The sequence below is a fragment of the Prionailurus bengalensis genome, chromosome A2 (assembly GCF_016509475.1).
Source record: "Prionailurus bengalensis isolate Pbe53 chromosome A2, Fcat_Pben_1.1_paternal_pri, whole genome shotgun sequence".
Taxonomy (NCBI): domain Eukaryota; kingdom Metazoa; phylum Chordata; class Mammalia; order Carnivora; family Felidae; genus Prionailurus; species Prionailurus bengalensis.
The window spans coordinates 26,310,943-26,327,621 of NC_057348.1; the positions used below are offsets into that span (position 1 = coordinate 26,310,943).

General features: G+C 49.2%; 1 protein-coding gene across 7 annotated transcripts in view; it reads left to right on the forward strand.

Annotated features, from left to right (window-relative positions):
* FLNB (filamin B) overlaps positions 1-16,679 on the forward strand; it is a 147,280-nt gene that overhangs the window by 127,760 nt on the left and 2,841 nt on the right. For 6 of the 7 annotated variants that reach the window (XM_043587754.1, XM_043587755.1, XM_043587756.1 and 3 more), the window contains 7 exons: positions 1,759-2,025; positions 2,867-3,004; positions 4,035-4,150; positions 8,317-8,449; positions 9,869-10,045; positions 14,750-14,968; positions 16,127-16,330. In XM_043587754.1, the coding sequence (XP_043443689.1) occupies positions 1,759-2,025; positions 2,867-3,004; positions 4,035-4,150; positions 8,317-8,449; positions 9,869-10,045; positions 14,750-14,968; positions 16,127-16,330 (1,254 nt within the window). Of the gene's footprint in view, positions 1-913; positions 981-1,758; positions 2,026-2,866; positions 3,005-4,034; positions 4,151-8,316; positions 8,450-9,868; positions 10,046-14,749; positions 14,969-16,126; positions 16,331-16,679 lie in introns of those variants that run through there. The other variant, XM_043587760.1, reaches the window with a different exon arrangement.

Consider the following 16,679-nt stretch of genomic DNA (forward strand, 5'->3'; position numbering starts at 1 on the left):
TGTCCACACAGAATCAGTTATTAGAAAGAGCTAATGCCTTGTGATCGCGAAAAGTTCACATGTTCAAAAACGAGGAAAGTAAGTGTCACCTCATCCCCCAACAACTGGGGGGATGGGGAGGTTGAGGTTCACATCTGAGGCCCGGAGCTGAACCCTGATTACCTCCAGCCTCATGAACACATGGGGTCAGTTTCAGATCACACTTGTGTCCTTGTTACACACCATAGTCTACGTCAAAAAAGATACTTCCATATTTTCAGTGAGTACATGAGATTCCATTCCATGTCCAGATGCACCATCCTTCATCGTATAGTCCTATTCCAAGTACACTCTTTTCCATCCCTGGGTTCCAACAATCGGCGCTCTGGAACGAACGTTCTCCACCGTGTGCTCAGGCTACCTTCATGTCGGATGGATGTCCCAGCGTGGGACTACTGGTCTGATGTGTTTCAAAAACTGCTACACCTTGGCAGACTGCCCTCCAGAAAAAGGATCAGTACCCGTTTATCCATTCCCCCACCAGCACTGGGCACAGTGTTTGGTTCCCACTTTGGTCATTCTGATGGAAAATAAGGGGTCCAGTTTCCAGCTTCATTTCTTGGGTCACTAGGGACATGGACTGTGTTTTCATTTGCTTTACATTTCTCGTTGTGCAAATCAGCTGCTTGTTCCCTTTGTTTCCTGAGGAACTAGTGTGGTCGATTACTCTATCTAAAGACTCTCTGGCTCAGTTCCTATTTGCTGTGATCAGCTACTTGGTACCAGATGACTCTGGATGAGACTCACTCTTCCTCTCATTATCTAAATGGTCCCCTGTTGTCAGAGGACAGCTCACCAACTTCCAGATGTCTTCCAGACCCAGGCCATGTGGGGTGACCCTCTCCTCAACCCCCCTTCCTTTCTCTGTCCTCAGGGCTCAAAGTCATGGCTGCTCAGCCCAGATCGTGTAGGGCTGGCGAGCGTGCTTCATGTGGCTCTAGGTGATGGCATTACTTGGTCACCCAGCATGTGGTGTACCTGTCTCCACCACGTCAGTGCAGGCACAGTCACTGGCATGGCATGAGCACGTGTCAGGTGCAGCAGACGTGGTCTGCTTCCCAATGTTGGTGACCTGAGACGTCACTTTCTGAAAGCACGGCCTCTGGTATTTGATTTGCTCAAAGCTTTGCTCACGCATGGTTTCCCTTTGCCGTTGTGACCAACAGGTGTTCACCTTTTTTCTCTAAATGCATTTTTGTCTTGTTGCCTAAAAGAAATGCCAAAGCTTCTTGAAAGTACGGGGTGATGCGTCTGGAGTTTTCTACCCTTACCCACCTATGGAGAAGAGCCTCTATAAGCATGCTAGATGGCCACATACCACATTTGGCTTAGAAACATCTGAGCTATTGTAGTTTTTATTTACATGCTGTAACTGTCAGCCCCAGACTCTGGTTTGAAACTGCCATGTGGAATTAGCTCCAGCCAGGAAGACTGTAAAAGTACTTGGTGGGGCAGAAAGTGTCACTGTCCCTAGAATGTTCTCTGCACTGGGTGGCCAGAGGGGCCCTACTGCCTCCATGCTGGCCACAGCCTCCCAGGATTTGAGGGAGACTGGAGGGTAGGTATCCCGGATGAATGGGAAAAAGCCTGAGCATCCCACACCCCTGGGCTGCACCCGCCTTGCCAACCTCTGCTGCCTGTCCTGCATGTCCTGCTCTGTGTTGGTCCCTCACCCTAACCCTGCTCTCTCTACCTCCCCAAACTCCTGCCCCCTTTCAGAAATTGACAGCAGTGACATGTCGGCCCATGTCACCAGCCCCTCTGGCCGCGTGACTGAGGCAGAGATTGTGTCCATGGGGAAGAACTCGCACTGCGTCCGGTTTGTGCCCCAGGAGATGGGTGTTCACACAGTCAGCGTCAAGTACCGCGGCCAGCATGTGACCGGCAGCCCTTTCCAGTTCACGGTGGGGCCACTCGGCGAGGGGGGCGCCCACAAGGTCCGTGCGGGAGGCCCCGGCCTGGAGAGAGGAGAAGCAGGTGTCCCAGGTGAGCATTCGGGCAGGCTTTTTACTTGGGTAGAAGACAAGGGACCTGATGGTGTCAGCACCCCGCACCCTTCACCCTATTCCAGAGAAAGACTCAGTGTATGTGATTCCGATGGTTGTTAAGGGGCATTCTTTAAAACAAGGCTTCTGTAGGGGCGCCTGGGTGGCTCAGTTGGTTAAGCATCCGACTTCGGCTCAGGTCATGATCTCACAGTTCGTGGGTTCGAGCCCCACGTCAGGCTCTGTGCTGACAGCTCAGAGCCTGGATCCTGCTTTGGACTCTGTGTGTGTGTCTCTCTCTGCTCCTCCCCCACTCAAGCTCTATCTGTCTCTCTCTCTCAAAAATAAATAAACATTAAAAAAATTTTTTTTTAAACAAGGCTTCTGTGGCTAAACATGTTTGGGAATGGCTCGCTGACCCAAAGCTAAACAAGTTTCTCACGGGGGCACTCCTTGGAGCCTATATCATGACTGAGTGTGTGGGTGTCGGAGTGAGGAGCAGACTGACAAAGCTCTTTGTAGAGCATCCTTCAACACTAACATTCCGTGGAACACACTAGAATTCTACAAAACCTATTGTAGTGGTGGTTGCTGGCGGGAAGATCTACAGGGACAAAAACGGAACATTCTCATCTTTTTCTGCCTTAGTTGGTGTGTTCAAAGATGTCTCGTTTCTTATGAACTTAATGTTTTCATGGGTGGTGCTTGGGAAACATCAGTGATTCCTTCCCTTAGGGCCCTGCTTGGGGTTAAAGAAAAAGGCAGCAAATGTAACCCAGCATTGTTTGAGCAAGAGGGCCTATCTGGGGCTCAGTCACTAACCAGGTGTTTCTTTATCTCAGCTGAGTTCAGCATCTGGACCCGGGAAGCAGGCGCTGGGGGCTTGTCCATTGCCGTTGAGGGCCCCAGTAAGGCCGAGATTACGTTCGATGACCATAAAAATGGATCGTGCGGTGTGTCTTACATTGCCCAGGAGCCTGGTATGTAACCAAGGACCAGCTGAGGACATTTTCCTTGTAGGGGGATGGTTAGATTGTAAGGAGCAGAAGCCTGTCAAGCTAGCTCAATGAAAAGAGGAATTTGTCTGTATGGGCGCATGGGAGCATCTCCTAGAAATCATGTCAGACCTCCAAGGGGCAGGAATTCTTGTTCTCTTGTCCTTCTCTGTTGACCTCTCTGCCTCCGGCTTTCATTCAACCATGTCATTCTTTCCACGGACCAGCCTTCTCCACCCATCCTTGGCCACTAGCTGTTGTGGCTTCTCTGAAAGAGTGGCCTCAGCATCTGAACTCCCTTGAGCGGCAGCTCTTGGCCTTTTGTGTGCCATGGATCCCTCTGGGCATAAAACCTATGGGGACTGTTCTCAGGATAATGTTTTAAAACATATAGAATAAAATACATTGGATTATAAAGGAAATCAATTATACTAAAATGTAGTTATCAAAATCTTCAAGAAATGTGTAACACAGCAGCAGATGGTTATCTTCATTAATACATTAAATCGTAGGATTTGGTGACGGTCTATTAGCTACCGCAATTTCAAAATAGTGGTAAGTATAAATGACATGTCAAGTTGTATATAAAACTGTAAAGTGATGAAAAATGTCTGTGATCTTTGTTGGTGACAAAGTCACAAGTGCTTCTAATGTGCCGTGGTTTCTTGTTGACATTTCTAAAGAAAGGAAATGCTACATTTTAGCTCGAAGTTAGTGAAAATAAAGATAAAATTTTTGTTTCCCCATTCAAGTTTCATGGGTCTCCTGAGCTGTATACACAGGCCATTGGAGAGAGCCTGTGGACCCAGGTTAAGAATCTCTGCCCTTGCCCAACTAAGAGAATCCTATTGGCTCGGCTTCACCCAGGTGACCTGCCCTCAACCCACCAGCCATGGCCACGGAGGGGGGGTAGGATCTCTTGGAAGACATTTCAGTCCTAGCAAAGAAGCAAGAGACTGCTCTGGAACCACCTTCGCAGAATCTCTGAAATGATGGGCCTGTCCTGTCCCCACAGGTAACTACGAGGTATCCATCAAGTTCAACGATGAGCACATCCCTGAAAGTCCCTACCTGGTGCCAGTCATCGCGCCGTCCGACGACGCCCGCCGCCTCACTGTTCTGAGCCTTCAGGTGAGACGCAAGGAAGCATCCATCTCATTGGCCACAGGCCGACCAGTGAAGCCCTGGACTCCGGAGGCCGCTTCAATCCCCTCAGTCAAGGGCCCATCCCGGTTTGACCGCACATGCTGCCAACTTATAGGGGAGATTTCCCATGGCAGAGTCAGCCCCCGCCCCCACACTGAGGACAGGAGACAGTTGGGGCAAGTGAACACAGAGCCACAGTCAACGAACACCTCAGCATTTGAGAACAAGTTTGTTTTTTAAATAGTTATTCAAGAGAAACAAAGGAGGCCTGTTAATAATTGGTTAAGCGATAAGGAGGGCTTTCAAACAGAACAAACACAAGACTAACAGTCCATTGATGTTTTGCCTACTATTTTTGGCTTCCTTTTTGTCAAGTAAGTCAATTGTGATTGATTTTACTACGGTGATTTATTTATAAGTGTGCAAGGCACTGTGTAAGAACTTCATCAGTATTACCTTGTTAAATCCTTGCAACAGCCTGGTCAGTAGGTTTCTCTTGACCCCATTTTAAAGATGGAAAAACCAAGGTATAGATTGGTTGTGGCTACCAGGAGCCAGCTAATATGAGGCAGAGTGAGGTCTCTATGGCTCCAGAACCTGTGGTTTTAACGGTGGCCTCCTTAATCCCCACCCTGGCACGGTGGCCTGTGATTACTGTCTTAAACAGGCTCTTGAATTCAAGGTTGCATTAGAGCCGGCAACCAAACTAAGAACCACTAGAGATGCCTTTGGGTCTTTGAAAAATAACTAGGTGTCTGCATCAGGAGTAAGCAATTTGGTTGAGGAATAACACCACAATCCCAAAATCTGATTTTTGGTTAAGGGGCTTTCCAACTAGCTTTCAGCTACCCCCGGTTCTTAAAAATACTGAATGAAAACCCAGTCCTGTACACTCAGGTTGGTGATGTCATCGGATCTAGTTCCGTGCATTTGGTTTACATTTCAGATTCTGACCTTACCCTGAGGAGAATTGGAATTGCTAGTTGTTCGAAATATCAGGGAACCCAGACTGACCCCCAAACAAAAATCACGGTCCACAGATTGAAGAGGCCTCATCTGGAGCATACCAAGGGTGCTAGCTGGTCACTGTGGTGTAGATGTTTTTCTTGTGTTTCATTTAAAGGCTTCTTAACAGAAGTTCCTTTTGTGGCCGACTTAACTAAAACCTATGGAGGGAGATAAACCCAGCATTTGTTGAGGGCAAAGAACCGCCCTCATGCATCTCGAAGATTTCTTTCAGATCTTCTGAGGTGTTTATCTCTCTCTTGAGGATTTAGCGGCAAATGGGTTCAGGTAATGTATATGGTTCTGTTTCCAAAAACCTGGTTTGGAGAAATCTTCTCCAGAAAACTTTTCTGTAGAGTCCTCTCAACACAATTAGGTCATAAATATTTGAGTAAGTGTGCAGCAGGCAGTGTATCCGTCAGGCGTTTGTAACCAGCTGCTACGGTAGAAGGGACGAGTGTCAGCTTGTCCTGTTTTTCCTGGGTCACTTGGTGCTGAGTGATACGTAAATTATTTATCGGAGATTTGCTCGAGGCCTGCAGGCCCACATCTGGTGCTGGTTAGGAAAAGAGAGGCATGTATTGTTTTCTCCTGCTTTTAAGACTTTTTAGAAAATTGGAGTCGGCTGACATTTTGTGGAGGAAGGGTTGATGGGCTGGGGGCAATCTGGTGATCAAAGATTCCTTAATTTTGGGTGCAGTCCTCGCTCCCCAGTCTGTAAGCTCTGGCACAGAACAGTGTAATAGGATGTTCTACAACAATGGAAATGTCTCACATCTCCCCTGTGCAATGTGGTAGCCACTGGCCACATGTGGCTATTGAGCACTTGAAGTGTTGCTAGTGTAACTGAGGAACCAAATCTTTAACTTTATTTAATTTAACTGATTTAAATGTAAAAATATATAGTCACATGTGGCTAGTGACTACCAAATTAGGCAGTGCAATTTCAGTGCCTCGTTACAGAGATGTGGTCCCGGGTCAGCAGCCTCAGTATTGCCTGGGAATTTATTTATTTATTTATCTGTTGGTTTATTTTTAATTTTTTTTTTTAATATTTACTTACTTTTGAGAGGGAGAGAGAGAGACACAGAGAGACAGAGCGAGAGCAGGGGAGGGGCAGAGAGAGAAGGAGACACAGAATCTGAAGCAGACTCCAGGCTCTGAGCTGTCAGCACAAAGCCCGATGCGGGGCTCAAACCCACAAACCGTGAGATCATGACCTGAGCCAAAGTCGGACGCTCAACTGACTGAGCCACCCAGACGCCCCTCGCTTGGGAGATTTATTAAAATCCTAGAATCTCAAGGTGCCTGGGTGGCTCAGTCCATCAAGTGTCTGACTCTTGATTTCAGCTCAGGTCATGATCTCAGTTTGTGAGTTCAAGCCCTGCATTGGGCTCTGTGCTAATAGCAAGGAACCTGCTTGGGATCCTCTCTCTTCCTCTCTCGCTCTCTCAAAATAAATAAACTTAAAAAAAAAAAAGACATTTATGAAAAAAGGAAAGACAAATGGTACCATTTAGCAGTCTAAGTTTTGAAAACTGCCCTGGGGGCACCTGGGTAACTCAGTCAGTTAAGTGTCCAACTCTTGATTTCTGCTCAGGTCACGATCTCATGGTTCATGAGCTCAAGTCCCAAGTTGGGCTCTGTGCTAAAAGCGAGAAGCCTGCATGGGATTCTCTCTCTCCCTCTCTCTTTGCTCCTCCCTGCCTCTTGTTCTCTTTCTCTCTCTCTCTCTCTCTCTCTCTCTCAAAAAAAAAAAAAAAAAAAAAAAGAATCCTAGACTCTCAGGCTGTCCTCAGACCCCCAGACCCACTGGATCAGAATCTATTTTAACAAGACCCCCCCCAAGTTCTTCAATCACACAGTGAGGAGTGGCTGTCCAATCAAGTTTATATCAAAACTGCTAACTTATAAAATTTTGCAGTTCAGGACTGGCCAATCTTAAAATATCTTAAGCATATGGGACACCTGGGTGGCTCAGTCGGTTGAGCATCCTTGATCTCAGCTCAGGTCTTGATCTCAAGGTAGTGAGTTCAAGCCTCACACAGGGCTCTGCACTGGGCGTGGAGCCTACTTTAAAAATATGTATCTGTATCTTAATCATCTAGATCTCTAATCCCTTCCTCCCAGAGCGTGGAGGGTAAAACTTACCCAGTGAAGAGTGAAAGCTATCCTTTTCCCTATTGTGTTTTCAGCGGGGTACAGACAACTTCTAAATGCTTATTAATATTTAACGATTTTTTAGTCTTTCTGTGTACAGGTCGGGCCCTGTGCTGAGTGCTTCAAATGCATAACTTTATTTCATCCTCACAGTAGCTCTCTGGTATATATTTGGTTATTGTGCCCATTTTACAGATGAGGAAACCAAGACTCAAGGGTTAAACAACTTACATAGCCAGGAAGTGGTAGTCACCTAGGTCCTGCTGATTCTTAACCATATATAGTCCTTTACAAGTTTGTTAAACGTTGTCTCCATTCCTACCCTTGAGATAAAAAAGAGCAATGATATAAAACTTTGTTCATGGTGGTGACTACATGGTTTTGTCAGCTGCCAGGCTCCTCTTAAAAGGGGGCCCTTGGGGCATCACTTAAGTGTCTATTTTGGCTCAGGTCATGATCTCACCTTTCATGAGTTGAGGCTCTGCGTGGGTTGTGTGGGGCCTGCTTGGAATTCTTTCTCTCTCCCTCTTTCTCTGCCCCTCCCCCACTTGTGTGTGCATGTTCACAAGCTCGCTCGTGAGCTCTCCTCTCTCTGTGAAAATAAACTTTAAAAAGGTAGGGCGGGGGGGATGGGACTTCCTTTTTGACCTGGAAGACACTGGGTTTTCTGGTTGTCCAGGTCTTGTTTGGGATGCAGAAACTATATAGTTTTGTTAACCGGATGACTGAGACTCCGAATCAAGTAACTGTTTCTTCCAGCACGAATCAAGGCGCTAGACCACCCCACTGAGTGTCTCTACTGTCTTCTATTTAAAACTAGAAGCGTGCAACAAGCCACCTGCTCTTCTGTCATCACATGTTATAAGGATAAACCTTCTGGGCCTATTTGCATGAGAACTGTCCCCTGGAGTCCGGGTCGGGTCAGTGTATGCCACCAAAGGCCAAACACCAAAGGCCGTAACCTGTTTAATGTATTAAATTCTCAGGAATCGGGATTAAAAGTTAACCAGCCAGCCTCCTTTGCTATAAGGTTGAATGGGGCGAAAGGCAAGATTGATGCAAAGGTGCACAGCCCGTCAGGAGCCGTGGAGGAGTGTCATGTGTCTGAGCTCGAGCCAGGTAAGCCAGAGGTAGGGCGTGCAGGTCCCGGCATCTGCACCTCCCCTAGGCACATTTCTACAAACGTGCTCCCCAGCAGAGGACTAATGAGCCTCACAGAGGCCAGCCAGCCTTCAGATTCCCTTCTGTTGTTGTTGCCAGGCCTTGTTTACAAATCAGGGTATAAACATTTGCCAGGGACAGGGAGATGCTTTGGGATCTAGCCTTCCATTTCTTTTTTCTAAACAAATACTGCTTTATTTTCGGTTGTTTTTCAGATTCCTTTCACATTACATTCAATTGTGATTTTTTTCTCATATTTTAACAAAATCTTACAGATTTTTTTACGTTATTGACCTTATGACATGAGTAAGTACCATTTGATCTCACTTTACTCCGAGGGAAAAGTGCATTGAGGTTCATCCCTAAATTTAAATTTCAAAGAATCTGCGTCTCTAGTATGCTTAATAGCATAAGATTTTCCTGCCTGCTCCCTTGATGTACGGAATTCTCTGACATAATCAATGTTAACTAGCCGTTTTGCCAGGGAACATGTATTAAGTGTGAGAGACTTGGCAAGACAGTAAGGCATGATGCCTGCCCTCGAAGAGGGGCTCAGAGTGGACTGGGGACCTGGCCAGAAGCCTGCAGTGCCCTGGAGAGGACCCCAGGTGGTCACCAATGCCACAGGAGAACCAAGAACCAAATGGCAAAAATGATCAGGGCAGGAGAGAAAAATAGTTTCTGTTGGTGAGGCCCAGAGGGCTTCTCAGAGGAAGTGACAGTGAATGTGGGCCCCGAAGCTTGAGGAGGAACCCTGTGATCACTGCCTTTATTGGGCATTTGCTGTGTGCCCTGCCACATGTACAGTGAAGGTAGACATCTGGAGAGTTGGGGGGAGAACAGGTCTGCCTCCCAGGTGGGAGGGCTTCATGGAGGAAGGGGTGTTCAGGTGGTACACGGCGGATGGATATTCTCCGTGTCCATTTCAGTTGACAGATTATTTTGCCACATGCCGTGACCCAAACACACAGTGAAAAACCTGGCTGTTGCCCTGGCGGGGGGCACCTGCTAGCTTAGAGCTTAATTCAGAAGCATTAATGCCAGTTGGAACCAACTTTTTTCCCCTTCAAACGGCCAAGTAGAGCAACTCTGTGAGAAGTGAGCTTTTCATAAAGCAATCTCCTGAGACAGACACCAGAGAGGATGAAACCTAGAATTGGAGATTTGGATGCATTTCCCAAAGGGTTGACAAGGGACGCAGAAATAGGCCCCCATCTGGTTTTGAAATGCAACATACTGGGTGCCAGGCTTCCAGTAGAGCTGTTGTCTTATGGTTTAAAATTCACCATCTCAGGCTGGCCTTCCCTCCATTGTCCTCACCTCGCGTGGTAGTGTCTGCGTCCTTGGCTTTACCCTGTGCTTTGCTCGCTCTCCTAGATAAGTATGCCGTTCGCTTCATCCCCCACGAGAATGGCATCCACACGATCGATGTCAAGTTCAACGGGAGCCACGTGGTTGGAAGCCCCTTCAAAGTGCGCGTCGGGGAGCCTGGACAGGCGGGGAACCCTGCCCTGGTGTCCGCCTATGGCGCGGGGCTCGAGGGGGGCACCACAGGTAACATACTACCTCCGCCTCTCGTCTCTGAGCCAGCGGGTGCTCATCAAGCTTCGGGAAGCCTTCTCCACACTCTCCTCAGGGAAGCTGCAGTAATGTGCACTTGGGGCCCTTGCTCTCCAGGGTTGTTTTGGGACGTGTGGTTTGGCCCACAATAAGTCCAGAGCAAGGCCTTGATGACCGCGTTATCAACCTCGTTACTGTTTGCTATGCTTTGCCTGTCTTCCTTGGCCTCATGCCTTGACTTCAGGGCCGGGACACTGATCATGATGGATTGCAGCACCCCATCTTTTCCTTTTGAGGGTTTCTTTGCCTGCACAGAACTCAGTGCGTGTAATGGGCCTCCTGGGAGGTCTCCTACCATTGGTTCCATCACACAGTCCCTGGGCTCCCAGAAACAACCTTGAATCGACAGTAGGACCTGTCATTGCCTCCTCCTTTGAATTTTCGGTCCTAACAGAGAAGGAGAAAAGATGGTGGCAGAGCTCTAGAGCTCTTTGGGCTTGTTACCATTTGTTTTTAGTCTTTGCCATGGACGGAACACGTTTGACTGTGGAAGAGACAGGCAGCTAAGACATACAGAAACGAGACTGGCTCCGTCTCCTTGCTTCTCCCTCCCTCCATATAGAACAAAAGGAAACACCCCTGGCAGTTCCGGGGAGGACCTTCTGACGTCCTCATGCTTGGTCGCTTGGTTGCTTAGCTGGTTCATTTGTTAAGAAGGTAGCATATCGTTTTGCTTCTATTTTACAGAAAGAATCTTGTTGCACATATTGTACAACTTTTTTCACCTGACATCTTTTGTTTTTTAATGTTTATTTATCTTTGAGAGAGACAGTGCGAGTGGGGGAGGGGCAGAGAGAGAGGGAGACACAGAATCCGAAGCAGGCTCCAGGCTCCGAGCTGTCAGCACAGGGCCTGATGTGGGGCTCGAACTCACATACAGTGAGATCATGACTTGAGCTGAAATCGGATGCTTAACTGACTGAGCCACCCGGGTGTCCTTCGCTTGACATCTTAAAGAACTTTCTGTGTCAAAACACAGATCTACCCGCCTTGTAATGGTTGCAGTTAGTGTTCATACCATGAACCTACAGGTGGGCATTGGGTGGGTCACTGGTATGGAGTGCCAGCATGGGGAGCTTATCCAGTCACACTTCTCTGCAGGACATGTCCGTAGACACAGACTCACTGGGACACAGTTTGCACTGGGTGTTACTTTTTTTTTTTTCTTCATGTTTTTATTTTTGAGAGAGAGTGCGTGAACAGGGGAGGGGCAGACAGAGGTGGGGACAGAGCATTTGGAGCGGGCTCTGTGCTGACAGCAGAGAGCCTGATGCAGCGTTTGAATTAAAAAACCATGAGATCATGACCTGAGCCGAAGTTGGACGCTTAACCGACTAGAGCCACCCAGGCACCCCTGCACTGGGTATTACTTTGGGCCTTTGGAAGGCAGCCCAGTCCCAGGCTCGAGTCCCTCATGTGTATGCATTTTGATCAAGTCTCCCCCAATGCCGTGAGGGGGTTAGAGCAGACCTGCCTCCCACTGGGCGATGGGATGAGTGGCTGTAGTTCCCTGGCATCCAGCCCTAGGGAGCCAGTGTCTTAAGTGGCCTAGGGGCCCTGCCCAGGTGCAGGAGTAACTGACGGGCTGGCATGCCACCCCAGAACTCTGGTCAAAGCAGTAGCCTCGACAGAACTACCCACAGGGGTGGTGTAAGTGCTTCTGGACTCCCCAGGCCCATCCAGTCTGCCTCCACACTGAACTCTGGGCCAGCAGCTTGCCCCTTATAGGAGGCATGGTAACACTTCACCCTAGGCCATTCCATTTTACAGATGAGGAAAGTGAGGCTCAGAAACGTTGAGTCACTCCCTAAGCTTACTTAGCTGAAAGAGCACAGGACCAGGAATCAGTCCAGGTCCATGACTCAAAGCCTATGCCCTTAACCCTGGTGCTTTGCTGCCTCTCTCAGTGGCTGGCTCGCTCAGAGGCAGTGACTGCACCTGTGCCCCAATTTGTGGGGTATCCTAAACCAGGACCCCTGTTCTCCCAGCTGCCCTGGAACGGTTCCTGGGCAGTAGTGCAGGCGTTTGGTCCCCGGCAAACCACACACCATTAAAGACCATGTGGGGTCCTCCTGGCCTTTGGAACCATGCATGCCTTGGTCCAGGTCCCACAGCAGCCACTGAGGTCTCCTGCAGCTGCCAGCAGCCACCTCACCCTCCTGCTGGGTCACACCTGCTGCGCTCGGGCCTCTCCTGCTTCCTCTTGGCTGTTCGCATGCCTTCTCGGGAGCTTGGGTTTCAGGCTGTGCTTTGCAAGCGCTGGATGCCACTGAGAGAAGGGGCCCGTCTTGCAGGGAAACTCCCAGCCAGGAGGGAGAGGTACAGAGCAGGCCTGTTTTGAACCCTGTGTAAATATTGCTCTTGTCAAGGGGAGGGCGTCTTGTTTTTCTAGCCCTCCTGCTCCCAAGCCTTTTCCCAAATATCCATCCCAAGATTACACAGCTGTAGTGTGCATGGAATGAAAAGGTATCTATGCTTGGCTGCTAGAGGGCCTGGCATCCTGACCTTCAGAAAAAAGCAAACTCTCTGTGTTTTTATGGGTAGGCTTGCTGTATCTCTTGGCGTGAGCTTGAAATGGCCCATTCTGCAGGTTTTGGAGCAGGGGAATGTGATGAATTTGGGGTGGGACTTTCTGTTGCAGAGGAGTTGAGAGGTCAAGAGTTAGACCAGGGAGTTCTAGACACTCGGATTGGGAGAGCAGCCTGAAAGGCTCCAGCATCCCCAGGGTGCGCAAGGGGGATCGGAAGAGCCCCCTTCCCTCCCCGGACCCCTCGCCCACCTTCACGATGGAGTAGCGCTGCAGTAAACATGCACTGAATTCACAAGAACTCAGTCGTGCATCTGCGGGGTTGGGGGGGAGGATTGCTATGCCCGAGACATTTGGAGTACGTATGGGTTCTAGCTGGAGGCAGTGGACAGAGGGACTCCTGCATGTGGATTTTCTTTCTCCTGACTTCTCTCAGGCAAGTGCCTTAGGTCCGGGCTGGGCAGATCTTGTGTTTACATCCCAGCCCTGCAATTCCCCAGCCATGTGACTTGGCGCAAGAGATTTGACCTCACCGAATCTCCACTTCCTTCCTGTAAAATGGGATTAATGAAGGAGCCTGCCCGATAGGTTGTTCCAGGTAGCTCTTGCCCTGCGATTCCTTAGTTGCCTTTTCCTACTTCAGCTCCCCTGTCTTTCCGAGCCCTCACAGCCAGGATTCACGGATCTTTCTCAGGAACCGAGCAACTTGTTAAAATCGGTGGGGCTTCACTACAGCCAGGTCTTTTCATCTTTACTTCAAAAATATCTTTCCTTATCATTGCCTTGCAGCTACTTCCTGGAAATGCCGTCCCCTTGTTGATCAACACCCCTTCCTTCCCCGCACAGCCTCACTCTGCAGCTGCTGCATGAGAGGCTTCTTGGCTCTACAGTTCAGAAATAAGGTTCAGATAGTTGGGGGCGGGGGGGTTGCGCCTGGGACAGGAGCCTCAGGAGCTTCCAGAAGCAGCTGGGTTTGTGTGTTTGGGGGTTGCATGATAGCAGCGCCTTTGTTTTATTGATAGGCAGAACAATAATTCTTTCTCTGGCTTAGGAGCTATAATTAAACCAAAATAGTTCCCAGCTGGGGTGGCATCTAGGGCTCTGGAAAAAGCACTGCCCGGCACAAGGATGCTATACCAGGGATGGCCCATAGAGGGCGCTGTAGCAGGCAGCCCTCACCCACCACCTCCTCCCCTCTCTGGACTGCAAAGGGCCTGCTGGAGTGGGGACTTTTGCAGGGCATTGGGCTCAGGCAGGAATGCCAGCATGGTCACTGGTCGGCTCAGCTCTTCTTTCTTCACAAGGCAGGATGTCTGTGCAGGAGGTCCCCCAGCCAGTCGAGAGGCTCCAGAGCCACACAGGCTGGTTTGTAGCGCTGACTGGCAAGTGCCTGAACCTCCCTGAGTCCCTGTCATTTGTCAAACAGGAATCACTGGGCACCTAACATGATGCTTAGTATGAGATCTGGAGCCTGAGCGGTGCAAGTGTAGCTCAGTTAGCGGGAGCTGCTGGTTTTGGCCCTGTTCTTGTTGCTGGTGTTCGTGGCAAAGTGGGGGGCCGGCAGATCCTAGCAGCTGCCCCAGTCTTCAGCATGGAGCCTGGGGCAAGGATCCTGCCGGGGAAGAAGGAGATGCTGAGCCTGCTCAGCTTCTCCAGTCCACACAGAGGAGAGAGGAAAGGTCAGAGGGGCCCACGCATCCCCCACCCACTGGAGGCAGGGCTGGGCCCTGGCAGCTGGAACAGTGCTTCAGACCCACAAGGATGGCTCAGGCTTCTTGCTCTCAGCCACTGCTCGTGCCCAGAGGAGAGAACAGGGTGTCCTGGCTGTTGGTGCTGGTGGGCGAAATGTCAGCCACACTCTTGCTGTCAGCCACACTCTTGCCTCCGCCTTGCAAAGGGAGTTACCGCCCCCAGGGCCTGAGGCCCTCCGTGTCAGGAGCTCAGAGCTAGTACTAGGGGTTTCTCCCACTCGCCCCCCTCCCCCCCAACCCCCATGAGGGAACCTATGTGTGTCCCCACCACTGCTTCTCTGCCCCTGGGAAAGTTCTGCACACCACACCCCCTCATCCCTCCAAACCATCAGTAAGACATTCCCTTTTCCTTTCTCCCAGGTATCCAGTCTGAATTTTTCATCAACACCACCCGAGCAGGGCCAGGGACATTATCTGTCACCATTGAAGGACCCTCCAAGGTTAAAATGGATTGCCAGGAAACCCCAGAAGGGTACAAAGTCATGTACACCCCCATGGCTCCTGGAAACTACCTGATTGGTGTCAAATATGGCGGGCCCAACCACATTGTGGGCAGTCCTTTCAAGGCCAAGGTGACAGGTAATAAGCAAACAGCTTTGAAGTTATTCTTTTTCTCTGTGGAGCTTGTCTTGTCAGATTGTCAACAGAGTTACTTGATACTAGAAACTTTGGGTAATTTTAGATACATTGAATCTAATTTTCACTCTTGAATATAAAGAAATAATAGGACACGTTCAGGGGGGTAAACACCTTTAGAAGCCCGTGGGGTAGGTACTGGCGTCAGCCTGCTACAAAATAAGTTGGCAGAGTAGGAGTGTAGAAGTTGAAAAATCATATTTTCTGGTTTTGACAGAAAAGAAATATTTACATATTTGAAATCTTCGAGACCTGAAAAATTCCTTTATTTCTTTTACTTTTATTTATTTAAAAAAAAATTTTTTTTAATGTTTATTTTTGAGAGAGAGAGGGCGTGAACGTGGGAGGGGCAGAGAGAGGGAGACACAGAATTTGAAGCAGGCTCCAGGCTCTGAGCCATCAGCACAGAGCCCGACATGGGGTTTGAACTCACGAGCCATGAGATCATGACCTGAGCCGAAGTTGGATGTTTAACCGACTGAGCCACCTAGGCGCCTCATCTAACCTTTATCTTTAAAATAATCAAAGGTTTTATTAAGTTTATAAAAATGTGGTCCTTCAGAACACTAGAAAAAATATGAGTCAAAACCACCCTACAGCCCAGGGCCCAAGGTAATCACCGTAAATATTGTGGTAAATCCCTTCTGCGTGTCTCTACTTGGTTCACTGTTATAGGAGTAGTATAGATTCATTGCAGAAAAATTAGAAGATTCGGATAGAAAAATCATTCTCTCACATGCAGAGAGAACCATTTTTGGTATTTTGTTATATGTTGTCCCCAGCGGGTAACGTTGCTTTCACATTGCTTATACATACATAGAGTGTTTTATATAAATGGAAAGAAGTGAATCCTGCCGGGTGGCAGGAGGCTACGTGGGAGGAATTTCTGGGGTTTGGAAGACATTGTGGGTGTGAGATGGGGAAATGGTGATGTTTAGATTCAGGTGTTGGGGTGAGATGAGGACGTGGTGGCTTTTGGATCCAGCTGTTGGGGTGCGTGGACTTTCCTGGGGCTTCTGCCTGGGGTGCTCACCTCTTCCAGCTGAGAGGACCCACTTGCTCTGGCCGTTCACTTCTCCCTCCCTCCCTTCCACGTCCTAGGCCAGCGTCTGGTCAGCCCTGGCTCAGCCAACGAGACCTCATCTATTCTGGTGGAGTCGGTGACCAGGTCATCCACAGAGACCTGCTATAGCGCCATCCCCAAGGCCTCCTCGGACGCCAGCAAGGTGACCTCCAAGGGGGCAGGGCTCTCGAAGGCCTTTGTGGGCCAGAAGAGCTCCTTCTTGGTGGACTGCAGCAAAGCCGGTAGGTAGCCCGGTCCCGCTCAAGGGTCGGGGTGGAGGCAGGCCGGGCACCCTGTGCTGACTTGGGTCTTCCCCGCGGTGCCCACCTACCCCTGCCACCCAGCCACTTGGAAGTAACCTTGTTCATCACCCCATTGTCCTGCACTTAGTGTTTTTAAGTGATTTTCCTCTCTGTTGCCTCTTGATTCTTTCAGATGCTCTCAAGATAGACAGGAAGGGTGGCATTACCCCCATTACAGATGGGCAAACTGAATCAATAATCTGGCTCCTTCTGTGCCGATAATTGCTTTGACTGCAGTTTGAACTTGGGTATTTATTTGGGTGTCAGTGATTAGTTGCCTGGGTTCTGG